At 52.5% G+C, this 24,187-nt stretch overlaps 1 protein-coding gene across 7 annotated transcripts in view; it reads right to left on the bottom strand.

Moving 5' to 3' along the window:
• Window positions 1–24,187, bottom strand: part of LOC115335940 (ankyrin repeat and fibronectin type-III domain-containing protein 1-like) — a 258,206-nt gene that overhangs the window by 59,613 nt on the left and 174,406 nt on the right. For all 7 annotated transcript variants that reach the window (XM_030002306.2, XM_030002305.2, XM_030002301.2 and 4 more), the window contains one exon: window positions 15,717–15,757. In XM_030002306.2, coding sequence (XP_029858166.1) covers window positions 15,717–15,757 — 41 coding nt within the window. The remainder of the gene's footprint in view (window positions 1–15,716; window positions 15,758–24,187) is intronic.

Genomic DNA, 24,187 nt, shown 5'->3' with positions numbered 1-24,187 from the left:
GGCCCGCTGAGGCTCCCACGGAGAGTGGGGGCACGGGGACCACCCTGCGTATCGCTGCGGGACCGAGGGGGCTTTGCTGCCTCTGAAGCAATGGTAGGCTACCTCCAACAGAGCCCAGCTCTCGGGCAGGGAAACACGGCGCTGAGGTTCCTTGCTGCTTTTTATCTTTGTATTTTGAAATTACCTCTCAAGATGGGCCAGATGACTCCGAGCAACCAAGATGCTTGCGTCAAACTCCCCAATCCCTCCTCCGCTCCCTTCCAAGCTCCAGAAACGAAGCCAAATCTGTCCTTTTCAGTGCTGGTCACCATCTTTCCCACATACCTCAGATGAGATCAGTCTGGTCTCAGGACTCATCTCTGTAGCTATCAGTGCTCAGCTCTGCTATTCGCCCCCTTCCAGGCCCCTCCAAGGATGCGTGCCCCCATCCAGGCTTTCCACCCACCTGAACGTGTGCCATCACAGACAGAAATCTCCGAGCATGGGCCACGGTGATCTCACAGCTATAAGGCAACAGAAATATCCTTGGAAAGCGTATAAAAGGCTCCGTATGGCAACTCACTCGCAGTGTGAAATTCAAATGTGAATTTCAGGACTTCACAGGACCAGAAAAATCTGGCCTGGATGCGATCGTGGTAGATGAGAAGGGTGGAAGAGCCCTAGGTTTATCCACCAGGCACATAAGAGAAATCCAAGCCTGCTGGAAGGTCCCAGGGCAAGGGCAGAAACGTGCTCTTGTCCTCCACGTCCCTGAGGCCTGCAGGGCAGAATGCATCCCCAAGGGCAATCAGGAGAGCCCCCACGCTTGTGCCACCCCAAACCACCATGCTGCCGGCTACAATAGGGGGGACCATCTCCACGGCGAAGCAGAGACATGCTGCTTGCACCCATCCATCCCCGGGGCCAACATCCTCCGCCTGTCCCCACCCCGGCCACGGCAGTCCTGGCACGGTCCACCTTCTGGTTACGAAGGGCAGAGCTGGAGGGACACGAAGCAAGGACAGGCCACCTGGGAGCAGGGGGACGGGAGCAGGCAGGAGGAGGTAATTTGATGACTTGCACTTGCCTCCCCCGCCCCGGCGTCAGGCTCGGGTGACTAATGCTCCAGGAAGGGGATGCTGCTCTCCTGCAACGATACACGCTGCTAATCCCGCGGGTTTATCTGCTGCTTCCGCGCGCCGGTTGCGGGAGCCAGCACCTTCCTGCCCGGCGCTCCTGTGGGAATCACATGGCCTCCGGCTCCCACCGAGCTCTGCTCCCTGCATGCCTCCCGGCTTCCCTATCCCCCATCCCAGCTCCTCCTTTCTCCCTCTTTTTCAATAAAAGCTCTAGGAGGAAAAAAGGGTGCCGATGGGGCGTTTGTTTAAATAAAATGAGCTGGAAATGAGTGGGAGTCTCATCAGGCAGCACTTACGCCTCTCCTGCCTAAAAGTTAATTGCCTGCGCTGGGAGGGGAGAATAAAGCTACAGAGGGGATGGGGACTCGTACCTGGGGTCAATGCAGACACAGGGCATGCTGCTGCAAGGGCAGGGAACCACGGAAGCGTGGGAGTCCCTGGCTTGAGAAAAGCTCCCAGTGGCCGCCAGCCCCCAGCACTCCTGAGTGCCTCCCTACCCCATTGCTCCATCCGGGGACCCCCGCATCCTCCATCTCCATCAGTGAGCAGGGAGCGGCAACTTGCCCTGACCTGCCCATCACTTGCACATCCAGCACCTCACCCTCCATCTCTGAAGCAAGAGCCCTGGACAAGCCCAAAGGGATGTGCCCAGGGACACAGACACCAGCCCCCAGGTCCCCACAGGCAGCGCCAGCCCAGGCCAGGGCCGGCTCTTTGCCTGGGAGCCCCACAGGCAGATAACCTGCCGCCGGTGACAGCCTACGCTGTGCAAGTGCTGGGGCATGCGGCTCGGCAACAACCCAGCTCTCCAGCTCAGGAATGTCCAAATAAATACAGAAATACATAAAAAGTCCATAAATAAGGTTGCCTGAGATGGCTGTTTGTCTCTCGCCTGGCCAGGACCCCCTCTCCCCCGTTGCTGTTTGCCTTGGCAGATGACAGCTGGGTAATTTGTTTCCATTGCAATGAAGTCCTAATTAACTGGAATAAACTTTTTACACTAAGTGTGTTTGTTTAACAAACTGGCTCTTTCAGAGCCTCACCGAGACCTGATTGATGCATTTGAGGGGAGTGGAAACATGCTGGGTGCTTGGACATTAAAGCTGCAGTGTCTGAGCAGGCCAGGGCTGAAAGGGCTCTCTCTGTGTTTGGGAAATCAAAAATGACACCTCTGATGTCTGGACCAGGATGGGGATTTCAGCGTGGCCTTTGTGTACAAATATTTCGGGTTTCACATTCGCTGTGGCTGACACTCCCTCCAGCATCCCTGCTGCTCAGGCGAGCAGGGTCTTGCGGCTAGGAGATCCCCCAGGACTCTGCACCACTGGGAGGAGGTGGGATCCATCACGCTGGACTCACTGCCGACTGTAGTGAAGCGTGCCGGGAGGCACATGGTCCCTCCTGGTGACAGCACTGGTGGCTCTGGCCAGCCAACAAAATCCCAAAGGTGGGACTCCACAGGACACTCTCAATGAAGCAAGACCAATGTCTTCAGTGGCAGCCACGCTGCCTCCTCCCCACCTTCAGAGATTGGCTTCATTGCTTGTGAAGCCACTAACTTGCAGCAGCAAAACCAAGATGGTTAGAAACCTGTCTGAGATGGTTAGAAACTGGTTAGAAGTCTGAGACTGGTTTTTGGTTCAAACCAGAGCTTCCAGCAACACTTGCCAGCTGGGAGAGGTGGGGGGACACAGAAGCTCGATAAAAGCCCAGAAGCAGAGTCCTCCCCATCCTCAGAGCCACCCAGTCGGTCTGGAAATGGCAAAGCCGAGTGGACGCATTGCAGAATAGGGATCCGGCACAACCAGGCTTGCCAACCTGGCCCTGACGCAGGTGGTCAAGACACTGTGTGCAGGCAGAGGGGCTTACTGGAAACATCTGGGAACAAGGGAAACATCTGGAGATTGCAGCTCTTGTGCTGTACCTTCTTCGGGAAGATTGGTGCCGAGAGCTGAAGGACCCTCAAGACAAGCAATGCTAAGCCTGCACATCTTCTAGATGGTGGCCTACGATCCAGGACAAAACCTTTGATTAAAAGAGGAAGAAAACAGGAACGCAGTGGGAAAAAGATGAGCGAACTACGACTGGCACTGGTGCCCCAAGGCAGGCGCCAATTACCATGCTGCCAGCTCCAGCAGGACTTCCCACAGGGTGGAAAGCCAAGATGCTATACAGCTCCACAGTAAGGCCTGGGCCATGACGAGCCCCAAGCTGGAGCTGTGTTTCAGCTGTCTAATGAGATAGCTGTATGAATAATAAGCATTTCTGGAAAACAAAGCATCTCTGACATCCGAGGGGGAGAATGAATGCAGCTGAGCTTTCCCTCCCTGGGTGCTTTTTCCTTCCTACCTCATACCGCAAAGAAAAACCTATAGCGGCCCCTGCTTGAGCACTGTCAGCTGCAGAGGTTTTCTTGAGGCATTCAAGCTTTTTGGAAGGCTTTTTTTTTCTATTTTTAAATGTAAAAATGGGATTTTGCAGGCCCTAGAGTTTCTTTTGCCTCCTTCTCCAGCCCACTTCCCCAAAGCACTGCATGCATTTTTATTTACTGTGGGGCAAGAAGATATTTTCTTGCTGCTCGGGGTTCAGCAGATCTCTCACAACCCTGCAGTAAAATGCCCCAAAGTTGCCCCAAAGTCAACCTTCCCATGCTGTCCACAGCTTGATCCAGTCAAGTCTTCAATTAGGTATAAATACCATTATCCAGTGTTTCTTCAGTAATTATTGTAGGCTCATCCTACCTTCAGCTGCAGCTTCTGGACATGTTGAAAGATGCCAGTGGCAAGACTGGTGGCAGAGATCTCAGCTAGCTGCCCCAGCTCCCTATGCAGCCCATGGAGAGATGAGGCACTTCTGGAGGAGGAATTCATTTCCCCATAAATTAGATGGTGATGCTGGAGGTGGTGCCCTTTTACATGATGTCCCATGCCTGAAGAGACAACCAAGCACCCACACCCTTGTCCCTTCCCACTGCACATCTCCTGGGAATCACCGCACTACGCTGAATCCTATCTTTGTTAATGCTAGAAAACTGCAGGAAAGCTCAAAGCCTTAGGTCTCACCTCTGTGCACACTGCTTTATCAGGATGCAGTAAAGACAATGTATTTTCCTCCTTTAATGTCCTTAGACACACTGTTCCCTGAGCAAATTAGCGCTATCTACATGTCTCCCCACAGTCTGCCCAGTACAGCCCAAGTAAATCAGCATATTCAGCCTGATTATCCCTCCCAGACCAAAGAGCCAGAGGAGAAACACCAACACTGCAGCTCACAGAGACCCGGCTGATTGCTCTCAAGGTTAATACTGTCATTTCCACCACTGCCAGCAATTTTTGCTTCTCAGGAGCTCAGGCAGCTCGGAGAAGGGCAGTGGAGCCACCAGCCCCAGCACACGCTGTGCTTCGCGTGTGGTCCCTGCTGGAGCAAAGCGGAAGACAACCGTGCCGGAGACAACATGAAGAGTGTAGATTGATTTGGAAGGACATTGCAAACAGCCGGTCTTTCCCAGGAGATTCCGCCTGCCAGTGGGCTCAGGAACAACAAAACACTCTTCTACAGAACAGCATCTCTGGCAGATGAGCACAAGGCAACCTCTGGTGCTGCTGCACGGCAAAGTGCTCAGCTACTAGCCAGGGTGGCCATGGTGAGGGTCGTCTTAGGTGAGGACAAGCTTCTGAAGAGAGCGCAGGCTGATATGGCTGCTGATGGTTCTGCGGCCCAGCTGTCTATCTGGCACCCCAGGTGAAAGCATGGACAGAAAATACCAGGACTGTGTATTTGAATAAAAAGCCAGATTAATCTGTGGTTGTTCCAGGGGAGAGTATCAGAGACCTTGCTCATGCTGTGCTGATGGGCAAAGCAGCAAGGTCTTGAGATGATGCGAGGCAGCGAGGTTGGGAAAGGAGCATGAGGAACGGGAAATTTTCACCCACGAGCAGAAATTTAATGCACTTGACGCTACTGAAACCTGCTACGATGATTTAAGTGATCAGAAGTCTCTGTGTAGGAGGGGCGGCGGGGAAGGAAGAGGAGGGCACTGTATACTTATAATACATGCCATTATATTTTTTCTTTAGAACTACAGATCTTTAGCAGTCAGTACTTGAAGAAACACAGATTTGCCTTCTTACCAAGGACTGGGAAGAGGCACAGCACATCATACCTGAGCCAGCACAGGACTGCAGGAGCTCAACCTTAAATACATATTCTCAGGTTAGAAAGAAATAATACATTAGAAAGGATTTGGGTTTGCGAGTCGCACACTAGAAGACTCACGGAGCCAGCAATAAAATAACCACATGCACTTCTAAACACTGTAGTTGATAACTTTTCAATGCAGAAGGTAATGCACAGCAGGTGACAAAAGGTCAAGCTATTGCTGGGTGCCCAGAGAGGCAGCCCAGGCTGGCAGCAATCCCCATGGACCAACGAGAAGATGGGGCCAGGCAGCATTGCGCACGCTCCGTACTGCAAAATGGCTATTTTCACATCCTGGGAGATGGGATAAAACTGACTGTCAAGAAAGACTTTGAAAAAGTAGAGTGAAAAAAAGAAGAGTTCTTTAAGGGGAGTTCACTGAATGTCTGTAAAGTCCTAATTTCATAGTCAGGAAAATGAGCAACTCACTTAAAAATCCCCTTTGCTAAATGAAGGCTCAGAGTGGAAATAGAATATACAACAAAGAGTGGTCAATACACATGAAAAATTACAATGTGTAGGAAACTGATAAAGGAAACTAAAGAAGGGGAAAGAAGGGGGAAATGCATGGCTGGACATGCAAAATCTCCTATTGGGAGCCAACCAAATTCTAGCAATAGCTCCATTTTTAACGAGCGATAGGACCATTTTTACGCAGAGGCTGTAGGTCTGCTCATAATGATGCACAAAACCCAAACACAGTCAACAGATACTTAGTCTGCGTTTGGGGAAAAAAGGAGAGTAAAGTACTTCCTAGGAGAGATGAAGCTTTCCTAAACTATTAGTATCACCTACATCTAAGGCGGCCAAATAGCACTAAACAGCCAGCACAGATAACATGTCCCCAAACCTGGGGAGAGTTTTCTGGGCTCTGCTGCTTGTTTTGAGCAAACTTTGGGCTTCCACGTCCAGATGGCAAATGGCTCCTTGACAGCAATATTCACACCCAGCAGTGAAGATGACCTAGTTAACTACTAAATGGTCAGCCTGATATAAGACCCAGAAGCCAGGGCTCATCTGGAATTAAATTAAGAAATAATTAAAGGATGTAAGTTATAATTAAAGTCAGTCAGCATGTCTTTGTGGAAAAGAGATCTTGTCAAATGAGCCCGATGTCACTCTTTAGCGAATATAGGCTGAGCTGAAAAAGGCACCATGTACGTTACGGCTGTGCAGGCAGAGTGCTAAGTGCTTCTTGACATTCTGATTTTAGAAGATAGTACTATACAGTATCAATAAAGCATGTTAAATAGATTAAGAGCCGTCTGACAGGTCTCAAACAGAAGTTGTCAATGGGGAATCATTAGCGAGGCTCCATGGGGAGCATGCTAGTCGATATTTTCATTGATGATCGAGAAGAAAATACAAAATCCTCACTCAAAAAAATTAGCAGATGACAGGAAGATTGATGTAACGGTAAATATTGATGAGGAGAGAGTGAAATGTGGGTTGCTTGGTAATGCTGAGCCCATTCAAACACTGTATATGTTAATGCAGCCCAGTGCAGAATGACACACCTACGGAGAAGGATTTCAGGCCGTATTTATGAACAGGGACTGTATCCCAGACAAGAGAGAGCCTCCAGAAAGGCTCAGGGGTCACCACGGGTGACCAACCCAAGACAAGGCTCTAATGTGATGCTGTGATGAAAAGAGCTGATGCAGTTCTTGGGGGAGAGGAGAGTTATACGTATTGCACTGCTGAGACTGACACAGAAACACTCCTGCAATTAAGGTGCCCACGTTTAAAAGGGGACACTAAAAAAGCAGAGAGGCTGGAGGGATGAGTCACAAAATCGATCCGAGTGCTGGAGAAAATATCCTGCTGCAAAAGATTTGAGCTATATTGAGTTTATTCACAAAAATCCTGCTGCCCCCCCCTCAACCCAGACCGGTGCCAACCGCTCTTACCCAGCGACACACACAGAGAGCCAGGGACTGGGAGCTGAAGCCCAACAAGTTCAAACGAGTTTCAGCTCAGGATTAGATACCTCTTGGAGATGCTCAGAGGATTAGATACCTCTCAGAGGGCAACCACAACCTCTTCAGCTCACCAAGGAGCACGTGCGCAGCATTTACATCCCTACAGCACACAGGAGGCCAAACAGCATGATCTAATAGTGCCTTTCGTACCTAAATTCACACAAGTGAATCCCAGTAGCTAACCAGAGCTCCGAGGCTAAGCCCTGCCACGCATCACAGTGAAGATGGGTGACTCAGGAGACAGCACTGGCCTTGGAGCAGTGAGGAGCTGGGGAGGCACCGAGCAGCAAAGATGGGTGCTAGCTCCTCAAAGGCAAGGTTCAGAGCTAGAAGTCTGGCTATGCGTGAGGAGTCCCCATCAAGTCTCGTGCCAGGAGCAAAGCATGCAGGAAAGGAACTCTCGCAGCTCTTGGAGAAACACCAACAAAGAGTGCTGGCCGAGCAGCTTGGGAAACACCTTGACCCACTTCTCCCTCTTGGTACCCGGCTGTGGGACCAATGGCTGCTGTGGGTGGGAGCGTTACCTCCCATGCCAAAGCATCTCTGTGTTGACTCACTACAGCAAACACTTTGCTCTCTTGCTTAGGGGAGAACACAGCCTTGGTTATTTTGTTAAAAAATGCCCATCTTCCTACGCTCGATTCCCTTTTCATGATTAATGCAGAGTGTAGCAAATGCAGAACGGCTGCAGCTGGTGCATAGGTGGCTTCCGTGCCAGTCTTGGCTCTGAGCTGGCAGCATTGTCCTCCCATCCCACAAGAGGGGCAGACAGCCCCAGATTCAGACCAGCGGGGCAGGCAGATGCCATTTCAATGTCCCCACCAAAGGAGCAGGGACCTCCAGCAACTGGGCACCAAGCAGCCATGCCCACTCAGGTCCCTGGTTTCAGAAGAAGCAGCAAGGAGACGTACCCCATGGTGAGCGAGCAGATCTGCTACCCAGAGGCACCGCAGAGGGACACAGGCTGAGGACCAGCCCCAACTCTGGTGGGGGGCCCATGGGGACAGAAGCCCACCTAGCGCTACTGGGGAAGTGCCCGGTTCACGGAAACATGCACCCTTCGGTCGGGACAAAAGGAAGCACGACATAAAGACAGTGAGTCCTTGTGTGGCAGTGCTGGAGATGGGGAATCAGGGTCAGGCAGGTTTTTAATTGGACTGGAACTGAAATTACAGGGGGAAGAAAAAACCCCAACCCTGCTTTGGTTTAAAGAAAGGGGCTGGGGGGATAGGAGAAAAAAAACCCTTCAAGTTCCTATGACAACCGGCACAGTAAGAGCCTACATCACAACCTCACTTAACACATTAAAAGCTGTACAGAAACAACAAAACCCAAAACTTTGTTCTACCACCAGGTCTGGGAGGGCCGTTCCCAGCTGGAGAGCAAGCATGCTGCAAGGGGGTGGACCAGTGGTCCCCTGGCCTGGGCACCCAGAGCAGAGCAGCACGGGTTCAACCAGCCCCAACAACTCCTCCTCCTGTCCCCTGGGCTCAAGGGACTGCTGAAACCAAGTGGTTCCTTGTCCCAACCTCGCTCTGGCCAAGATATTTAACTCGGGGTATCAACGGTCCTGGTGTCATCCAGGGCATCTCTGTCCTTATAAATCTGGGTGTAGAGCACCCCGCCATGGTCCTCCAGCTCCAGCAGGTGTAGGGGCCCAGGGTGAGCACCCCCCCACAACAAGCAATAAAAAAGAAAATGAATAAGAGTTGTATTCAATCATACTTTACAAAATCAGTGGTCTTCAGCAGGACCTATCAGGCACATAACCTGGAGATGGGGGCAGCAGCAGGACAGCCGGACCCTCAGCACAGGACCCCACTCGCCTCACTGGGCACAGATCAGCACCAGCTTTCCCAGCTTCAAAAGCAAATAGCGGTATTAGCCTGGGCAGGTAGTCCAGATGCTACAGGGTGAATCAGCGGGGCTATTGCCTCCTCGGTCTCTGAGCTTCCAACTGACCTCTGCTCGCACCGCTCCCTGTCAAGGCTGTGTCCTGTTCCCCCCGCAGCCACAGAGCTAAGAGGAGCCGGAGCCGGTGCTCCCAGCAGCACAGCAAATGCTCTTGGGGGGATAAAACCATTCCCATGAGGCTGGAGATGTAGACTATCCTCCTGCCCCATTGCAAGGCCCTGAAGTGGCACACTTGCACCCCTCGGGGGGCTGCCAGGGCTGGAGGGACTGCGCAGCCCCAGCCTGGCACACCACAGCACCCATCACCCTCCAAACAGCATCAGGGCAAGGAGCAGCACCAGCCCTCCCCAGGGCAGAACCCCCCCTCCCCAGAGCAGCCAAGCCTTTCTGGGCTCAGGGCATTACTGGGAGAGACTGGGCGACCCTAGCTCAAAAGATCAGCACGCCACAGGGCAGGGGACACCTTTTGAAGGCTGGAAGGAAAGCTGCAGAACTGTTCAGAGGCTGGAGTACCAGCTGGTCTCCTGCACCCGCTGCAAATGTCCAAGGCAACTCTCTGCCACACCGCCAGCTACCTCCCACCGCTCATACCCACTTCTGCTAAGCCTCCGCTCCCCGTCTTCTCTGGGCCAGCTCTGCTCTCCAGCCCCAGACTGGCATTTGTTGAAGCACGACATTTCTCCAAAGTGCCTTTCCAGGATTCCCTTCCTTTCCCAGCATTCAGAGAGGCTTAAAGTCCCTCCACCTGCCTGAAACTCAGGCTCTGAATCCACTGGCCAAACCCCAGGGGAAATATTTTTCAAGCTTGCTGTAAAGTTTCAATAGCTCAGACCGCGCTGCTAGGATACCCGGACCAGCATTGTAATCTTCTTTACTCAATTACGTTGCGTGTGGAGGAGTTAACTCCCCGACTCTTCAGAAAACTGGCTTAGCCAGGATTTGGGGTTGGAAGCTAGGAGCTCGTGCTCATGGTCCCTTCTGGAGGGCTCTGCTCCCCTTCAGCTGCCAACCTGCAGCTGTCCAAGGGGCACCCACCCCACAGACCCCATCACCTCTCTTCCACCCCCCCCAGCTCTGCCATCCTGCTGCCACCAGAGATGCTGGTGATGGCACTTCATCCCTTCCTACAACCAAAGCTGGGAGAAGCATTCTCCAACCCTGTGAAGGCAGTTTTGGGGCAGTTTCTTGCAGCATTGAGTATCCCGTGGCTCCAGTACAGAAAGGTGGCCTCGGCATTCCTTCTCCTACCCCACCGCTCCCCTTGCATCATCTGCACTGTCTCTTACTCCCCCCTTTCTCTCTGCATCTTCCTCCCACTGCTTGGCACTTTGCAGGTGAACCTGAACTACTTGAAGAGCATCCCAGCCGAATGACTCTCAGCCACCGCAAAAGAAGTCAAATGTAACATATATATGTGTTATTATCATCATTACTATAACAGTAATGTCTGAGTTAAGGAAGCAATGAAATGAACACCCAGCTTAGGAACACATCTAGCTTATTATGATGGCCCTTAATGCTTCCAAGATGTAAATACTGATTTCTAGATCCTTAAAACCACCACGGTTTTACAAGATAATGATTCAGCAACAAAACACTCACTTTCATCTAAGTGCTGGCACAGAAAGGTTTTAGTCTAATAGATGAAATGTTCTGCTTTAAGAGCAGGGTGACAACGAATTAGCTGCAGAGACACCTTGGCGTAATGAAGACTGCAAAGCAAAACAAACATGAGCTGCTGCTTTATGTAAGGTGGTTTCAAAGGTTCCTTGTGTGTTTACACGTCTGAGGCTTAAGCACAGAAGGCGGGTGGCAGCCTTTAATCTGAAATGGAGACAGAGCCACGAGGTGCCTGTATAAAAGGGCTGTGGGATTCTGCTGGAGCACAAATGGGCTCTGAGACATCAGGTCTCTTCAGCATGGCCACATGGTCCCAAGGGACTGAACGAGTGGATCAATGGAGAGCATTTTGTGTCGCTATAGCAGTGTCTCTCTTGACACCTCAAAGTGCTTGGCAAATATTAACTGCTCCCAAGTGACAACTCTCTTGACAGATGAGCATTGCTCTCAGCAGAGGAGACAGCATGGGGAGGGAGCACAAGCAGCTCCTGCAGCAAGTCAGTGGCACTTTAATTAAACCCAGGTATTTCAGTCTACATTTGCTAGGGGTTTTATGATTGTTGTTACTACCAAAATTTCCTTCTGGGTTCAAAGAAACTGAGTTCCAGTTGGTACCTGACACTGAAGAGCAAATATGTGCCAGGGGGAATTAGCAAACACACCAGCCTTTCTCGGTTCCTGTCAAGGCACTTCCGTGCAGCCCTGCCAGGAGGGTTATTAAGCAAAACTGCCTGTCCCAGGAGACCCTATTCCTGTGTCTGAGCATGGTGTCCCTGGGTCTTCAGCCAGCAGGTCCTTGCTCAGGAAACTTCCTTGACAAAGCAGTCAAGGGCCCTCTGTCAGAAATTTAGAAGGACCTCTGGAAGCCCTGACATTCTAACAACATTACAGTTGTATTAGCAGCTTCCAAAATCAGGTTGACAAAGGAGCAAGCAGCTCAGGGGCTGGACTCAGCCCATGAGGTGTTTCTTCCCTGGTCCCTACAAACACTGGCCAGATCCCAGACAGAGTGGGGCTGCAGGCAGGGTTGCGATGGGGGAGGTACATGCCCCAACTACATCAGATGAGAATTATTACGTTGGGATATATCATTCTGACATCTGAACAACTTGCTTTGGAAACACGGGAAGGCATCTGTACCTGTTTGCACGGGATGGCTGGAGCAGCCAGTGTAGGTGAGGAAACCCGTGCAGACGTTGGCTCGCTGCTGGACTTGTGCCCATTCCCAATACGCCAGGCTCCTCTCAGGTATTTCAGCCACAGGAGCTCTTCGTGTGTTTGTTCTTCCTATGGTGGTCTCTAGTCCATTCACTTCTCAAGTGATGTAACTTTTTTTAAGATTAATGCTTCAGCCTTCTTGACTCAGGCTGCATCCTTCCATTTAACGTGGAAAGAGGGAACATTACCTCCCAGACACACTAAAAACCAAGAGTCACAACTCCCGACATGGGCCAACTCTTGCATGAACATCCATAAGCACCCTCACTGAAACCCTTGCAAGTAAAAGTGCCTCCCCCAGAGCGGGCAGCAACATCATTTCAGCTCTGGTGGCTCCATCCTGGGCACCTCTGACTTCCCGCAGTAGAGGTCCACCTTCATTACACTTTCCTGTGTGCTTGCCACACTGTTTGGGGCAACCCAGCTGGAGATCTGTACCTTAAAACCTCTTGGATGGACTGGGCAGAGGGGAAGAGCCTAGGGTGAAGGCCATCAAAGGCTGGTGGGTGAGGGTAGACACCTCTCCATACCCTTGATGAGGACTGGACTATTCCAGGCGCTTAGGAAACACCCTACTGCTCGCTGAGATAGACCAATGGTAACTATGGGGTGAGGGAACATAATGACAGCATTTCCATTTCTGAAGGGAAGAGCCAACAAAGGAAGGAAAGGAGTCACTCAGGGTGACACAAGGAAACTCAGCTGACAGAGTACCTGATGTCGAGGGAGAAGGAGGACACCTGACCAGAGAAGGCTGCCGAACATGGCAGGAACGGAGCAAGATTCATTCCCAGGACAAGTGGTGATAAAACCCACTGCTCAGATTTCTGGCATGTGTGTCTTTCCTTTTTCTTTTTCTATAACCTACATCTGCTGTGAGAGCCCCAAACCACTGATCCGAGAGCAGGGATGCTCTGACCCCGCTCCTGCAGTGCAAGGGGTTTGGTCGGCAGGGTAAACTGCTGCCTCTGAAGCACAGAAAAGGAAAAGCAGAGGCACAGTCAAGTTTGCTCTGGCACATGGGGGCTGGGGGGGGGGCAGCCATCTGCTGACAGACTTCTCTCAGATCACCGGCCTCGCCACACAGATGCGTTCATGAACCACCACGGCTCGGCTCAGCTCTGGGAACCAGCTGTTTCCCTTGCTCTGGCTGCTGGCCACCACCTTGCCCAGGGCTCAGGGAGCATGTCTGCGGAACTGCTGCAGAAGCGCTGAGGTCTCCCGACCCCTTGGCAGGTCCACCAGAGCTCTGGCAGCTGCCAGAGATCTTTCTCTGCTGAGGAAGACCAGCTCCAGTCCTGTCAGAGGCTGAGGGCCTCTGTAAGGCACATGGCCCAGCCTTGCAGATGGGCTGCGGCAACAAGAGCACGTCTGCCTGCAACAGCAACGGTGCCGGCATCAGCTGGTGGATCAAAAAGCCAAATTGGATGGGGGCAGTGGTACCAGGCAACATCACGGTCACAAACTGTACCAGTTGCAACTCCAAAACAGCCACTGAGGAACGTAAATAGGATGGGCATTAACCAGAGTCATAATGTTATGATTAGCACAGTTACAGCTGATATCACAAGCCGCTTGGCCAAACCATGGAGGTCCTATGGCCTCATGGCACAGAGGAACAAGACAGCGCCGATAAGACACCCTGTATATATGAGACCTTCTGCACCAGCACCCACCACTCTGACCCAACAGCTCTGCAACTCCAGTGAGACGGGAAGCCCACGTTCTCCCACTTAAGGTAGAGAAACATCCCTCATTTCTCTGATGAGACGAGCTATAAAAGTAGCACTATAATTGTTGCTACCTACCACCAAAACCACCCCACAGGAAAACCGAAGAGTAAGAGCTCTTTATATATTTCCTCCAAATCTCTTACTTAAAGCCTCACAAAAGCTTCAGCTGGAATGGGGACACTAGAGACGCTTCAATCTTTTTTAAGCCTGCTTGTCAAAAGACACACTCTACATAAGCACATAGCAGCGCTACAATAAGAAGCATTGAAATCTTGGACAACTGTTGGTAGACGTCACAAAAGCACAGTTACAAGTCCTTTGCCAAATGTGTGTTCATTTTGTTGTTGCGTCCACGATGACTCCATAACCTCCTGGGATATCCCTCTGATCTCCCAGAAAGCCGTGTGGGATTAAACAGCCTGGGAAATGGCTCTGGCTGTATTTTCAGAAGTCTTTAGCTGCCAAGTCTTGGAAAGCCAATGATCAGCACTGCCTTGGGGTGAGCGAACAGAGGAGCTCCCTGAAATCAGACTTTTCAGTACAGACCTAGGAGACTAGTGCTAAGTTTTAAAAACTTTTGGTGGCATAAACGAAGAGGAACCAGCAGATAACTGAAGAACACACACGCACCCAACACTTGCGCTCCCCATCACAGACAGCGAGCAGGCAGCTCCGTAAGGTGCCCTGTGACACAGCCTGCCATCCCCAGTGCACCTTGGACATGCCTCCTTTGATGCTAAGAGTGACGTGGACCGAGGATGCTGCCTTGGTGCTCACTGCATGCTCGGGCACCACTGGGAAGCAGTTTTGGAAAGCAGCAAAGAAAAAGCAAGTGCACAAGGACAGTGACTTTTGGAGGAGAAATTTCTTCAACCCGATTCCTCCTGATTCTTCCAAAACCACGCTCCTCTGACAATCCTGCACATCAGAGCACTGTTCCACAACTTCAAAACGACCTATGGCATTTTTTTTCATAAGAAAAATGGCGATAACATAACAATGTTCACTTCCCCAGAGCAGGAGCAGCAACACAAGGTCCCACATGCAACATACTCTGCAGCACAATACACAACTGCTTAGTGGTCAGGGCCAGAGCCGAACTTCTCAGCATGGCTTTTAATAGATTTTGCCGTTATCCAAATAATGACGGTATCAGACACATCCTTCCAGCAGAGAGACAACCTTCTTGCCTCGAAGGTGCCGTGCTGCGGCGAGGCTCTGCAAATGCTGGGTGCAACAACATAACTGGCCTGCGAGTGCAAGGTCTCCTTGCATTTTAATACGGGTCTCAGAGGTTGACAGCTATAAGTGCTCCGCTCTCGCTTGCTTATGGACTGTCACAGCCAGCTCAGAGCCATGGCCAAGGGCACACGCTAAGTAACCAACTGCTTATGTTAGTGGGGTGATTTGCAGATCCTTTGTTCGTGTTCATGAATATGGTGGCTCCAGAGAGCCTCTTCCTTTCCTCTCACCCCTGCGGCTCACCGTGCTTTACAAAACACAATGGATGGAAGACGACAGGCATCAACATCAAAGCACGGGCTAGGGAAGACGTGCTTCAAGATCAGCCCATTGAGACACAGAACTAAACCCTTCAATTCTCCAAAGCAGCTCAGCTGTGCAGCCCCAGAGCAGAGGGAACCAGAGGTGGGAAAGGTCACCCCTGCATCCCCCACTCCCGGCCACCAGGTCCTGGCTCTGTCCCTCAGGCTCAGTCAAGCTGTCGTGATTCCTTCCGACCTGATTTAATGATCTGCATATGCCCTGAAGCCAAAATGATTGACAGCCCTTCCACTGTTATCCTCACTTGTGTAATTGCAGCAGCTATTCTTGTACATTGAAATGTCTAATCTTAGCAAGCCACAGAGCTGCTCTGTAATATGGACCAACCGGGAATTTCCATGCAATTACTCACCACAGCTACTGGCACTTACTTTGGCTGGTAAAAGTCCTTCTTGTCCGCTGACCCCAGGCTCTGCAAGACACAAAAGACAGATGTATTTCTTTAACCTTTTGCCAAGAAAGTATCATAGATGAAGATGTGTGGTGAGCAGGAAAAGGCATGTGCCTATGCTTTTTGCTGCCCAGTGGGTATGTGTGGGCTGGCTGGACAGGGCAGGCAGCTAGGACCTCCAGCCACCAAACACGCCGTAGGCAGAGCCCACAGCAGCCAAGGATGCAAAAATAAAGAGTCAAAGCAGAGGTGTGGGGATGTGTTAGGTCTGAACCCAGTGTGTTCAGGCATGGCTGTCTCTCCCATCACTTGCAGAAGCATGGCACCTTGTGCCAGGAGGGAACTCGTGTCCCCTCGAGCCTGCCCAGCTGTAAAGAGGACAAAGTGCAGGGCTGGCACAGCAACTGAGCCACTGCTGCCTGCAGAGACCCTCCAGCAGGGCAGGGGACCAAGCCAGAGGCCAATAGCCACCCCTGGGGGCAGGACCACGAAAGAAAAACAACATCAGCCCCCAAGCTCACGCAAGCCTGGGAAGCAGAGACAGCCCGACGCACGCTCAGGTTGCCACGCACCACCAACTCCACTGACAGCACAGTCTAGTAAAAGTCTGACAGCATCCCAACCCAGACTGCCGGAGCACCAGGGTCCCCTGGGAGACCCCAGCCAGGCTGAGCCTCCCTGTGGGGACCCTGGGGACGATGGGCATTCCACAGACCCCGCTTTGGGTGCAAGGCAGGAGCCCCTCCACAGAGAGCACGCATGCACCACCGTGCCTTGCCCCGCTGTCCGACGGGGCCATATACACCCACATACGGCCAAGTCTCTCCCCCAACATGCCTTGTCCCAGAGGCACCCACGGCAGAGGTTAGCTGCGTGCCCTGCTCCGAGGTCCCAGTTCGTGGCGCACACTTGCTGAGCGTGGAAGGGCCTCCGCCACTAAGGGATGCGGAGGGGCAGGCTATGCCCAACATAGCAGGATGCTTGCGGTGGGCAGGGCCAGGGCAGACAGACAGACCGACCCACCAAACCTGGGTGTCAGCAAAGCTGTCGCACTGCCAGAGCCTCTTCTCCTCCTCCTCCTCTCAGGAACGGTCCTTACCCTTGCGCCTTGCCAGGATGGGGGACAGTGGGCAGCAGCGTGGGGTGGCCCTGCCACCCACCCTGTCCCCGTCCCCGCACGGGCAGCAAGCGTGTGCCTGCACCCTCGCGGGAAGCACGGTCGGGCTCTGGGGCTGCTGTTGTAGTTTTGCTCCGTGGTTGCCAGGCAATGGCGAGCGCAAACGCCAAAGCAGCAGGAGCAGCAGGGCTGAATGCTAATCAGGGGCGCAGGAGCTCTCCTGGTGCTCTCCGACGGCGCTCCCCTCACCAGCCAAAGCCGCCAGGTGCTCCCACCCTGGGACTGAAAAGTAAGCAGGGAGAGGACAGCCCCGGCTTTTAAGCAGGCAGGGATCTACTTTCACCAAAACATCCCCCCCCGCCAAAAGTGAGCTCTGGCCCAGCCAGCAAGATGGGACCATGGTTCCGTGGTGGCTGACCCTCTCCATGGCACAGAGACGTTGGTCGGACACCGGCATAGGAAGGCTGCACCAAACCCACAGCGCGGGGTACGTGGGTCTGGATGCGTGCCACCCTCTTGCACATCTCACGGGCACACGCCTGAGCTCCGTCTTGGGGTAGAGCTGGGAGCGCACAAGGAGCAGCCCTTTGGGGTGGGAAGATCTCGTCCGCCCACGCGCCGATTGCCATGTTGGTGTGCAAAAGCTCTGAGCAATCCCCACTGGCCAGACACAGCGGCACCCTTTGGCTCTCCCTGCTGCTTCCCCTCCTCTGACACGACAGCCCCAAGGAGTTACAGCAAAGCCCCACGGGATCAGTGGCCGGACACCAGAATGGGGTGGTCCAACGCTGGCACAGGCTGCCAGGGAGGTGGTGGAGTCTCCAGCCTTGGCAACATTCAAAACCCAACTGGACATGGTCCCGGGTGTCCAGGACAACCCGGTGTAGGTGACCCTGCCTTGAGCAGGGGATTGGACTGGGTGATCTCCAGGAGATCCCCAGATCTCCTCAACCACTCTGTGCATTCCTGAAGCAGAGAAACGAGCACAGCAGTAACTGCACAGAGCAAATGCCCTGAGCGATGGGACCTGTCCTCCAAGCCCACAGCACGTCCGGGAACACCTCCACTCCCTCGGGCACAGCATTCCTGTAAGATATTTCCTTACTTCTTTAAACCTGACACCTAAAACCCAGGGTGCCAGTTCCCAAACTATGGATTGGCTGCAATGAGGTTCACAAGCCACAACAAATTCAGTTCCTTCTGCTATCTGTGCTAGCAGGGACCATGAAGAACTGTTGATATTTATGGAGAAGCTACTTGCAAACAGCTTTCTCAACACTAAAAAACACATAGAAAACCTGCATCCCACGCAGTCAGACCCTCCACCCAGCCGCAGCTGAGGTCCATGGGAAAAAGTTCCCATCAACCCCATAGCCAGCTCCAGACAGCGCCTGGCCTTTTGGATAACTGATAACAGCAGAAATCAACACTGACACTCTTCTACCTTTCTAATGTGCTGAGGCTATAGTCTATCACTATCACCAATATTCCCAGCACAGGAGATGACAAAATCTGCAGTAGCCCCTTCATGCAGTCATGGGCATCACGAACGTTAACCTCTCCTCGTCTCTGGCTAGGATGGAGGTGCAGGTCTCAAAATCAATCCCTAATAAGGGAAAACCACATGGAAACTTGGGGAAAATGAAAGGATCACCTTGCAAATCCAGTTCTTGCAGAAAGGGAGGTGGAGAAGCTCTAGCGAAGGTGTGTGCTCTGTGCCGGCACCGTGCCATGGCTGCAGGTGAGCAGCACCACGGGCATGGCAGCCTCCCTGCCCCTCTGTGCGCTCCACGGCTCATAAGCCCATACAGTCCACAAGCCGCTGGCAGGATGAGCTACACGAGCACACTAAGAGAAGTGGTTACCTTGAGCTCAGCAAGCAATTATTTTTTAAGAGTCGCAGAAAACTGAGAAGGTTTTAGATATCTGGAATAATACAATGAGGCACTAACTTTGCAAAGAGGAAAAAAAAAAAGAACAATAAAATGGGGAGTGATCGCAGCAATGATTAGCCAAAATAGCTGATTTTAAAGCTTATTAATAGCAAATGAGGAGGAAAAGCAGAATTCCAGCAACATGTCCAAGGAATCAGGCCTGGAGCAAGGCCAGGAGCCATGGATCAGCTCCTGGCTCTACCACCACCCCAAGGTCTGGCCTTGAGCCATTTCTTCCCTCTTCATGCCATGCCTCAGTTTCCCCATATGGCCCCTGCACAGCTCTTTGCCTCCTTACTGTCCTCCCAGAAGAGAAAGGGACCATGCCCAGCAGTCAGATGAAGTTACACAGGTCCAACCCACCACATTGCATTTCTTTCTCCCAAGCATGCATGAAACCAAGGTGGCCGTGGATCCAGAGGGCTCCAGGAGGGCGGCTGGAAAGTACTGGGCCGCAAGAATCATGAGCGAATGGAGGAGAGCTTGCTGCAGGCTGGCAGAGAATGCCTGGGCAGGAGAAGGCGGTCAGGGCCAGCAGCAAGACCCAAGGCAAGGACATGTTTTCGATCGCCTTTAAGTGAGATCCTCATGAAAAAGTGGAAGAAGTGAGCGCAGGCATCTGTGGTGTCACAACAGAAGCCACAGACAGGGACCATCCACTGAGGAGGTTAATAAACCAGGTAGAGGATAAACCAAAGACACTTTGAAAACTGCAAGTAAAGCAGCGCAGAGCCATCGGCAGGAGGTGAGAAGGCAGCAATGCCCTAAGAGACCACAAGGCACCTTGGTGCTGGCCTGACTTTGTGCAGCAGTTCACTGTAAGATGTATCTGTCATAGAAATAAAATGCCCAAGGCATTTTGCCAAGGGCAGGGACATCACAACATCCTGGTACGACTGGCAAGGAGCACTGAGAGAGCTCAGAGCAGCACCTGGAAAGATCCTCTCACTCAGGGGAGCTGGCCTTCACCGATGACTTGAAGGTATTAATTTAGAAAGCACTTAGGGAATCGGTGATGGGAGGCTGCGGGCAGGACCAAGCGTGGGTGCTGCCTTCTGTAGCGCGGTGCACGAAGGGGCAGCAGCCGAAGCATCTCCCCCGGGGCAGCAGCGTGGGCTGTGACAGTGCCACCAGGCACCAGCCCTGTCACACCGCATGGGTACAGCGGTCTCAGCCGGCATCTGCAGGAGGGGAAGATTATGGAAAAGTGGTCAAGGGAAGGAGAGGATGTAAGGAAGCAGAGGGGGGTAAAGGGAACATGCAGCCTGGATCTTAGGAAAAACGTCCTGGCACTAAGCTTGAACAGAGTTTGAACCAACTCCAGTGGGAGGGATAGAGCAGGGTTTCTAAGGGCTTTGAAAAATTCAACTAGATAAACCAGTGCAGAGGGGACAGTTCCTGGCCTTACAGGGAGCTGGGACTGGCTTTTCTTTTTGTGCTTGTGCCTGGGGACTGAAGGAGGCAGAGAGCTCCCAAAAATGAGCAAAAGGTGACCTGGCATTTTCCTCTGCCTTCTGGGAGGAAAGATCAATTCCTCCTGAACTGATAGGGGATCTGGAGGCTTTTATCTATGCAAGTATACAATAAATAATCAAATGCCTGCCTCTGTGCATGCACTGCTGTTGGTTGATCTACAGGCTTCCATGACAGCTGTCTGCTGGTGACTCCTCTGCATCAAGGCAGAGCTGGGGTCTCCAGAGAGGCATGGCTGCAGTGTGATGGCTCAGCTCCCAAAATAAATCCGGGAGCCCCACAGGCTTCAGAGAACTCCTGCTGCTGCTCAGGATGCTGGGGAGACCCTGGCCTTCCTGAGAGGGAGGGAGGGAGAGAGGGTGTGGAGCATCCCCCGGTTCAAAGAGTCCCCTGCAAGCCCCAAGTCCCCCTGCAGCGTGAGTCACCCTCCAGCGGGACCCGCTGCGCTGCTTCTCGCTTGCTCATTTCATTGATGACTCAGGGTTTAGGAAGCACATTTTAAATCCCTTAATGAAATAATGGAGAGAGTCATTTTTATCGGCGTGTATTTTTAAAACAAATACTTCAAGCAAGGCTTGCACCCATCTCCACCCTTTTCTCCTGAGACACAGAGGCGAGCGACCGTGGGGACCGGCAGCATGGGGGCATCTGAAGGGGCAGGAGCAGCCCCCGCCACCCTGGCACGTGGCACTGGGCAAGGCAGCTACCAAAAATCTGCCAGGCAATGCCCTCCATCCCTCCAGCATTCATGCTCTGGCTGCCAGCAGGGCCAGGAGAGGAAGGTGGGATGATGCTGTCCCAGATGATGTCCTCAGAGCCTGGCGGTGCCCCCAATGCCTTGCTCCCCTCCGGGTACGAGCCTTCCGAGCGCCTGCCCTTTTGGATGCGGCCGGGCACCATCTTTAATCTCTTTCCTCTGCAGAGGAAATAACCACCCGAGCAGAAGCAGCAGCAGAAGGGGATGCTGACGCCAAGCCCACAGCTCCTGGGTGCCAGGATGCAGCCTGCCAAGAAGCGGGGATTGCCTGCCAATATGACTAAGAAAGCGTTGTCTCAAGGTCATTACCACCGCTATCCTCTGCCCCTCCCCATACAAGAATACCTGAGCCAGGCTTGCACTGCCTTTGTTTTGATCAAAGGACCTCTCCGTGCGATGCCCAGAGCCCTTCTGCTCTTGCAGAAAAGTGTAGTAACAACGTCAAAAGTGCAGTGTCACACGAACACCTTAGAAATGCTACGAGGGAAAGGGAAGGCAATGGGACACCAACTTTCCTGGTGCTTTTACACTAAAACAAGATGAACTGAGAGGCCAGAGTGGATTTATTAGCCGTAAGGACCTCTGCCCAGGTTCTCAAAAAGCACCTTTGCAGGGGTCTAAAAATGCAGCCCCCCAAACTAGTAGAGCAACACCCAGCTGCATCTGGGCCATCGCTAAGGTATGCCCAGTGGCATCAAAACCAGTGGACCAGTGGGGAATACCTCTCATCTTCCCAGTGGCATTCCCAGGGAGGCCCTTCCCACCCCTCCTCGCCAGGGCAGGGCAATCACAGTGACATGCACGCTATGACCTGGCTCCCTTCGGCACTGCAAACCACGCTTCTTTTACATACTAGATTTTGTACAAAATGTCAAAGACATTTGTGGGCTTGTCTCTTTATTTAAAACACAACCTATGATTTTCACAAAGTCTTTGCAAACCTGTGAGAATCTGGGCCAACATGAGTGCCTGAAATTATTCTCTTAATTTCACATTTCAGGCACTAACTATTTTGCAAGTTATTTAAATCATATATTTAACAAGCCCAAGTTACACAACATATATAAGCTACCAGGCAGGCTTCCCTAGGACAGCTCATCTCCAGAGCCAGCCTTGCTGGTCCCTGATAAGAATTAGTACAACATGCTGCAGACAGAAAAGATGAGACCGATTTAAAAGACCGCTCTGAATTCCAAAATTCAGCCAAGCTGGGGAGATAACAGACATGGGGCTGGAAACAAGGATGCTCACGGAAGGGCTACAGCAGAGGTATTGTATTATTTATTTATTCATGCCAGCAGACATCAATCCTGTTGTACTTTTTCCTCTCCTAAATGTTGCCAAGCATAATCTCAGCTCATCTTTTTCTGGGCAGTGTCCCTGGCAGAATGAAGTTATTAGCAAGGCTGAAGAAGCCTCATGCAATTATTTAGAAACTACACCAAAATAATCCCCAAAGACAAGCGGCTGCTTGCAGGTGGCAGCTTTCTAAGTCATTCCAATAAAATCTGGCTCAGTAACTCCCAGCGTAATCAATGCCCACACAAACAAAAGAGATAAAAACCGAGGGATGAGTTATTTTTCCATGCTAGAAGAAGATTCTGCAAAACAAACTTGCGGGCTATTGCTGATAGCGGTCTATGCTGCAAACCTGTCATCCATGCCTGGTCAGCTGCTGGGACCTCAGTGCCGGTCCCAGCAGCCACAGCATCCCCGAGCCAGGTTCCCGAGCCGGACTGGGCAGATTCCAGGGGGATTTGGGCACGGGCAGCAGGCGCTTGGACTCCAGGGTAGGCCAATGTGGGGGGAGTGAGGCTGCACAGCCCGCTCCCCCCGCCATCCCGGCTTCTCGCCCCTGGATCCTGGTGGTTCGTGCTTCCAGGCACAGCCGTTCATCAAGCTCCTCATATCTGCAACATGCTGCATTTATGAGTAATCAGGAGTTGATGCCTGACTGTCGGAAGGGGAATAAAATTCAGAGCCTGGGATACAAGAGGGTTGTTTGGAAGGAGGAGGAAGGAGCTGTCACTCCCCCGCCCCAGCCAGCAGCATCCCTCCGAGCAAGGGCTGACCCACCTGGAGCATCCCGGGGCTCGGCGCGCCATGCACCCCCGTCTCCCTCCAGCCCCCTGCCTCTGGCACGGGCTTGGCCAAGAAACCAAAGGGCTGTGGCAGTGCTGCCTCCTTCCCTGCAGACACTGGCTTCCCTCCGCGGGCTCCGGCGCTCATCCTGCCTGCCATTGCGACCTGTCCCCAGCACCGTACCCCTCAAAACAGCCCTGCCCCAGCACTGCCAGGGCCCTGGGCTAATACAGCCCTGAGTCTCCCCGAAACATGAATTTGAGGGCAGATGAACCCTCAAATCTTAAGACCTGAATTTCAGGCTGGATGAACCAGAATGCTCAGCTGAAAATCACAGTGATAACTCCTGCCTTCGATGTGGCAGTGCTGCAAACCAGCTCACACCTAGGAGGGAGGTCTGGGCCAGCCAGCTGGGTGCAGCTTTGCACCTCCAAAGGCCAGCCTTGCTGGAGAGCAGATCCCTGCCTGCATGTTGAAGTACGGGGATGATTAAGGAATGGAGAACAGGGGTGATTAAGAAAGGGTAGGTCACACAGCAGAACAAAATGTGGTGACAGGGAAAGGGTCAGGCTGGGGCAGCAGCACTGCCTGCCCAAATGGAGAGATGGAAGGGGCTGGCTCGAGGGAAGGAGGGAGGAGGACACGTGCCATTGGGAATCAGAAAAGGGCCTTGGTCTCTCAGAGGACGGCATTTTGGCAAAGCCAAAGAACCAGTGGGCCGTGGGGGGATGCCTGAGCCGCCAGCATTTCTGCATATGCCAGCCCCAGCCTCTTGCCGTCATGATTCTGCCTCCTCCTGCCTCAACTACAAAGGCTTCGAGGAGGGGGCGGGTGATTCCCTGCAGACCCGACCCAGCCAGGGGAGGATGCCAATGGCTCTAACATTTTCATTCTTCAGCAGCTAGCTCATCCCAGCCCAGCTCTGGAGCGGAAGCCTGAACCAGCTATCACACTCGCCTGCAAACAGTGCTGACCCTGTGCATGCACACAGGGCATTGACATGCATCCAAGTTGGGGTTTGAGTCCAATGGAAGGTGAAAAATGTGCTGAAAACTACAGAAAAGTGTTTTTGGACCATTTAGTGGGGG

This window comes from Aquila chrysaetos, chromosome 25 (assembly GCF_900496995.4).
Source record: "Aquila chrysaetos chrysaetos chromosome 25, bAquChr1.4, whole genome shotgun sequence".
Taxonomy (NCBI): Eukaryota; Metazoa; Chordata; class Aves; order Accipitriformes; family Accipitridae; genus Aquila; species Aquila chrysaetos.
This window is presented reverse-complemented; position numbering and strand designations above follow the sequence as displayed.